At 45.0% G+C, this 6,757-nt stretch overlaps 1 protein-coding gene across 1 annotated transcript in view; it reads right to left on the bottom strand.

The window, feature by feature from the left end:
* Nucleotides 1-2,187: 2,187 nt before the first annotated feature.
* KAT14 (lysine acetyltransferase 14) overlaps nt 2,188-6,757 on the bottom strand; it is a 54,262-nt gene continuing 49,692 nt past the window's right edge. Inside the window, exon 10 of the mRNA XM_049869994.1 lies at nt 2,188-5,391. Coding sequence (XP_049725951.1) covers nt 5,218-5,391 — 174 coding nt within the window. The 3' untranslated portion in view covers nt 2,188-5,217. The remainder of the gene's footprint in view (nt 5,392-6,757) is intronic.

Genomic DNA, 6,757 nt, shown 5'->3' with positions numbered 1-6,757 from the left:
CACTTTGGAGCCCTGTTGGCGCAGTGGTTAAGAGTTTAGTTGCTAACAAAAAGGTCGGCAGTTTGAATCCACGAGCTGCTCCTTGGAAACCCTATAGGGCAGCTCTACTCTGTCCTGTAAGGCTACGATGAGTCTGAATTGACTCAATGGCAATGGGTTTGGTCTTTTTCTTCCATACTTCAGCCCCTGATTGAAGTACGTTTTTTTGGTTTACTTCAGCCCCTACCCCCTGCACTGTTTACCATCACCTTTAGAGAACTACTTAAGGGTTTATTACAGGGCTAACTTAGGGGAAAGGCCAGAAAGGAGGGCACATCAAGACCTGCAACTGTACTACCTATCCTGGCAGCCAAGCCCCCTCTTGGGAAATGGCCCTGCCCCTAATTTCCAGGCAGGAACAGGTGGGATGCCAGGGAAAGGCGGGGTGGGTGGGGTAGGGAAAGTCAGCTTCTGCCATGCCTCAGGCTAAGGGAGATGAAGACTACTTCCACTTGGTCTAGCCCTCTCCATAAGGGACACTACAGAACAACAGACAGACCCACAAGGTGGGAGGTTCTATAGGGCACGGGATCTGGTTTCTGTAACCAATCAATGTCGGGGAAAAAAACAGGGGCAACATTACTACTCCAGATTACTAGACTTTGGAGACACAACAACCAATCACTGGGTAGTCCCTGCTTGGATGCTGATCCAAACACACCACCGTGGCAGTATTTGAGACAATATGGAAGACTTGATGGAAACCCTGGTGGCATAGTGGTTAAGAGCTACGTCTGCTAACCAAAAGGTCTGCTGTTTGAATCCACTAGGCACTACTTGGAAACTCAATGGGGCAGCTCTACTCTGTCCTGTAGGGTCACTATGAGTCGGAATTGACTGGATGGCAACAGGTTTCGTTTTTTTGGTTTTGGAAGATTTGACTACAGGTTGAGTAGTAGATGATTCCCCCAAATTTGTTCATTCTGTTAAGGGTGATAACACGCATTAAGGTTATGTAAGAAAATACCCACATTTTTTAGAAATACCTAATTAGGTAGGGGTGAAATTATATGATATCTAAGGCTTACTTTACAACACTTTAGCAAAGAAACAAATGTGTCAATATCTTGATAACTGCTGAATATGGGTGGTGGGTAATCAGGCTTCTTGCACCATTTTCTGAATCTGTGAATGATTTAAATTTTCATAACTAAAAAATGTAAAACAAAGAGTCAATTAAGGCCATGATGGTTTTCTTTAGTTCTTTAAGTTATGGGTACAATGGCTTTAGAAACCCTTTGCAACAACAAATGCTTTATGTTCACGTACAATAATCACAAGTTATTTCCAGATTTGGAAAAAATCTTGTTTCCTCAATTTTATTTAATGGGTTGCAATCTATTTTATCTACCAAAAACCTTTAAAAGGTGGAAAAACTTTTCCAAAAAAGAAAGGAAGGAAAGAAGGAAGAAAGGAGGGAGAGAGGAAAGAGAGAAAAAATGAGGCAGTGCCATGACAAGCTCTTCACACAAAGTGAAATGGAGCCTGGACTCAGTTTCCCCAGTCAACAGAATAAATTTCATATGGTTTTCATGTGGGAGCACAACACATTTCCCTTTAAATCGAGGGCCACGAGCTGCAAGTACTGCCTCTAGAACAGAGGTTCTTAACTTACGGTCCACAGATCCCTGATGCAAAATTTTGAGTGTGCGTGGAGTTTTCTACAGTGAGTGTTCGCCTTTCTTCAGCTTCTCAAAGGGATCCATGCTCCAAAAAGAGGCTAAGAACCATGCTCTTAAGTAAAGAAGGAAGGAACTGACTAGATTGAAGCTTCGGCAATAAACTGTCACAAGGAAAGGTTTCTATTTGCCGATATCTGATAATTTGGGAAACGTTCTTAACAGAAAAAAAAAGAAAAACCTGACAAAATTATCAACTGCCCATCTCTAACACCCACATGCACACCCAACAACGCTGTCCCGGGAACAGACACAGGCTGTGTCCATGGCCAGATTTGCTTGCACCACCCCACACCTCCACTCCGGCAGCTCAACTGTCCTGGGCATGAGCAAGTGCCATGGGCAGCAATCTACATGGCAGGCTGCTCAATCTCTCCAAGTCAACTTCCAGACACTAAAACGAGATCCTCCATTCCCAGGCCCAGTCCCTGTCAGGGAGCCGCAAACAGGTACAACAGATGAAGCAATGCAGAGACACAAATGTTTGGTTTATTTTCACTGGCTATGGTCAAAGTTAGCAAGAGAGACATCAGAATTTCCACACCCTAAAACTCGTCCTAGATCCACGGATAACACACTGCCAATAGCTGGACAGGGCTGGAATCTCTTTACATAATCATCTCATGAGCTCCTTTCATCACAGCAGGACACAGGGTACCTTCTACAGGCAAGTGCCTCTAGCCACTACGTGAATCTTTAACAGCTACACATTTTCTACTCTTTAGATTAAGAGAGCTGGATTCTCTCTCACCACAAATATCAAAACAAATGCTCTTTTACAAACTCTCAGGTGAAAGAACTGCTGCATCATTGGGTTTTAGTTAACTAAGGTATCAGAACTGGTAGAGAGGGTGGGGGTGAGAGCATGTCTGTCCTCAGCCTTGGGCTGTTGATGTTGATGATAACTCTTCCAGCCTTGTGAAGTCAGAGGAGGTCAGATGCCCCCACCACACCATTTTACAGTTGGTGTCGGAAGGGATTCGTTGCAATGGCTCCAGGCTCATAGGTGTGCAGGACTTTATAACAGAAAGAACAAAGCGGTGTAGGAAGTGAAACTTTTGATTCCTGGGTGATTCCTTTGGCTGTTGTTATCTTTAATGGCTAAATGGAAAGTGAGAGATGGCAATGCTAAAGCTGAGGGGAGAGTGGCTTGGGGCAAAAGCTGGACAGGTTAAGCAAGATGATTGATAGTGGGTCAGTCCTCTGGTTCCACCAAACCAGAGTCCCAAGGCCATATACATACAAATCATACAAATGGGTAGATAGTCAAGGTGTGGAGAAGATGAAACTGTAATGTTTTAAAAAAGAACTGTGTTTATTGAATATTTCTCCTACCTAGCGCTATAAAACAGACCTAAATCTATGAGGAAGGCTCATTAACAACCCGTGATAAGCAGATGACACAATCCTACTTGCTGAAAGTGAAGAGGATTTAAAGCACTTACGAAGATCAAAGACTACAGTGTGGATTACACCTCAACATAAAGAAAACAAAAACCCTCACAACTGGACCAAAAAGCAATGTCATGATAAACAGAGAAAAGACTGAAGTTGCCAAAAATTTCATTTTACTTGGATCCACAATCAATTCCCACAGAAGCAGCAGTTAAGAAATCAAACGATGTACTGCATCAGGCAATTCTGCTGCAAAAGACCTCTTTAAAGTGTTAAAAATCACAGATGTCACTTTGAGGACTAAGGTGTGTCTGACCCAAGCCATGGTGTTTTCAACTGCCTCATATGCATGCGAAAGCTGAACAATGAATAAGGAAGACCAAAGAAGAATCGATGCCTTTGAACTATGGTGTTGGTGAAGAATACTGAATATACCATGGACTGCCAGAAGAATGAACAAATTTGTCTTGGAAGAAGTACAGTCAAAATGTTCCTTAGAAGCGAGGATGGCATGACTTCATCTCATGTACTTTGGACATGTTATCAGGAGGGACCAATCCCTAGAGAAGGACATCATGCTTGGTAAAGTAGTGGATCAGTGACAAAGAGGACGATCCTCAACGAGAAACACTGACACAGTGGCTACAACAATGGGCTCAAGCACAGCAACAACTGTGAGGGTGGTGCATGCCTGGGCAGTGTTTCCTTCTTTTGTATGTAGGGTCACTGTGAGTTGGAACCGCTAGATGACACCTAACAACAATAACGGATTACTCTGCCTTCTGCTAATACTTGACTGGATATGCTCAAAGGGGAGCTAGGAAGAAATACAGGCTGTTGATTTGAAAACCAGAGCCCCACCTTGGAAATTTGCATTGAAAAGACATGCAGACCTACCCTGCTGGGAGAGGAGGAAATCTGCATTTGAAGGAAGGATGTGCAAGGAAAAAAAAAATGACTGTTTTGCTTTTTTAACTTTAAGTAGTTTGCCTTTGGGTACATGGAAGCAGGAAAGGTCTGTGTGCACCAGAAGAACGCACTTCTAGGACTGGAAGTTAAAGGGAGCTGGTGAGTAGACAGCCTGGTATGTTCACTTATGGTGACAACCTGGGTCCACTAGATGAGTGGAAGTGGGGGAGGTACAGCAATGCAAAGACGGCTGAGCTTGGACATGTCCCATTGGCACCCACTGACCTAGCCCAAAGAGGCTAGGGGTGACAGAAAGTGAGAAAGTACTGGCTGGTCTGAAGTGCAGCGAGTTGTGTGAACTTCTGAGCCTATGGGTGGTGCCCCCTGACCTAGCCCACAGAGGCTGGGGTGAGAGAGAGAAGGTGCTGGCTGGTCTGAAGTGCAGGAAGGTGTATGGACTCACGAGCCTACGGCTGGTACCCAGTGACCTAGCCCACAGGGGCTAGAGATAAGCTGACCAGAACCTGACCAAATGAAGGGAAAGATGTTTCACATGGTGAGCAGGTGTAGACTGCTGCAACCTGGACTTTGCTTATGGATGCAACCAGACCAGCAGGAGACGGCATGGGCATAGGGAGGGCCGAGGGGCCGAGGGCCAGAGAGAGGCCTGTCTGTGGGCATGGCGGAGAAAAGGCTGTCCGGATAAAACTGTATCCTGAATTGTAAACCTGTTACTTCCTTAATAAATCCCTTAACTGTAAGTATGGTCTGCGAATTCTGTGTGGCCATTGTAAGGAATTATCGAACCTGGCAGAGAAGTAGAGAGTGCCTGGGAGGGACGGCTGGTGTCAGAATAGGTAAAGGCGCTGGAGGGAGGAGGCATGTCTGACACCTGCCCCCTACACAGCATTCAGCCTCAGGCTGCTGACGCTGATAACGACTCCTTGTGAAGCCAGGAGCCCATTTTTCCATACAGAGTCCTAAGACACCGGATGAAACAGAGGACTGGAGAGTTACTCTGCTGCAGGCCTGCTCCTACTGCTTCCCCGCCCACCACCCTTCTCACCTCAGTTCAGAGGTCTGAATGAAGTCTAACTGCAGCCAGGATGGGTACCCACAATGAAAGGAAGAGCTGCCTCTATACAGATGCTCCTCTCACAGCAGATGCATTTCTCTGTGAAGAGCCGTACTCCCGTCAGCGACGGAGCCTCAGAAAGAATGCATGTTTACACTCCTTACTCTCCAGGGGGTAATATTTATCGTAAAAATCTAAGACATATTCTTCCGTCTTGAATCCAAATTTCTGGTAGAGCAGCATTGCAGGGTTGCTTGCTGAGACGTGAAGGGTCACATCCTTGCCCATGCAGGTCTGCCAAAAGAGTGGAAAAATACAAGGTGAGAATGAGAAGGCCTGAAGGGAAAATGAGTAGGTGAGGAAACCCTGCTACGTGTAGGCAGCTGGTTATGGAAATAGAGAAACAAGGCACTGAGGCTGAGACATTGCAACACCCAGCAACAGCTGCAGTCCAATGACATTTGCTGCTTATCAAAACACTCACAGGATGGGTACCTGATGGCATTTTGGGTGGATTTTTTTCCCCCTGTGAAGCAATGGGCCAAGAGGAATATTTTATTGTTACCTTTATTATTTATAACTCAATTATATTTAAATATATTAAGCATACCAATGTCAAACATTTAGGACAAAGAACAGAGAACACTTAAGTTCTGCTTTTTAAAACTGGATGCTCTCCTGCAGCTCCAAATGTGTAAAAACTCCTTTCTCAGGCCTACTAGGAAAGATGCTAAATTAGCTGCACAGATAACAGCTATTAAGACTTTAGTTAAATTATAAAAGCTGAGGACCCTGTATCGACCTCCTGAATCCCAAAGTCCACCTTTCACCCCCTAAAGCTGATAGAATTAGCTTCTCAGAACTGAGATTTAAAGTATGTTTCTCTGTATTTAGCACTGGCCTAATCCTGGGGGAAAAAAGTAGTAATTGTTATATTAATGCAAGGCAAGTTCTTAGGCTCTTTAATCAGCCACACAGAATAAGGTACGCCAAAAGTTGTATGAATTAAGAACTTGTTTTTTGATAAGGAAGGCACTGAAATATTTAAGTAGGTAAGGCCCTGGAGATTTTATGATCAATGGTTCCCCAACGCTTCTATTCAAGAACCCCTCTGCTGAAGGCCATCTTTTCTCTGCTTAACTCATATAATGCATCCAAAGGCATTTTTAGGACAGGAGCAAACTACTAGTACACCAGGGATGAGAACGTGTTACGAGCGTACAGAGCAAATTTTGTGGGGGTGACAACAGTGCTCTTTAAACTGCAAATATACACAATCTAACCACGGCCCCCCCCTTCAAGTTCTACTGACTGAGGGTGCTGGTCTGGGCAACCACATACAAGGACAGCAGTCCTCTGCCAACCAGGTAAACACCCAGTGAGGCCTGACCCTGCGCCAGGCCTCATCCAGGCCCTGAGGACACACACATCACAACACCATCCCTGCCCTGCCCTCAGGCCCTCACCAGTGAAGGAAAGGGAGAAAATGCTGTAAATTCTCTGCTAAAACAGAAGAGTAAACAACGATCCTGTGGGTGGGCTGGGGCCTGAGAAAGTGGGAATGTATGGCAGAAATAACTGCGATGGTCTCAGAGGTAAACGATGCAAGGTAGCACATATTAACCAAGGTCGATGATTTACACAGTCACTGCCTGAGGAA

The sequence above is a fragment of the Elephas maximus genome, chromosome 25 (assembly GCF_024166365.1).
Source record: "Elephas maximus indicus isolate mEleMax1 chromosome 25, mEleMax1 primary haplotype, whole genome shotgun sequence".
In the NCBI taxonomy this organism is placed as follows: Eukaryota; Metazoa; Chordata; class Mammalia; order Proboscidea; family Elephantidae; genus Elephas; species Elephas maximus.
Note: the sequence above shows the minus strand (reverse complement) of the source record. Positions and strands in the feature narration are given on the sequence as shown.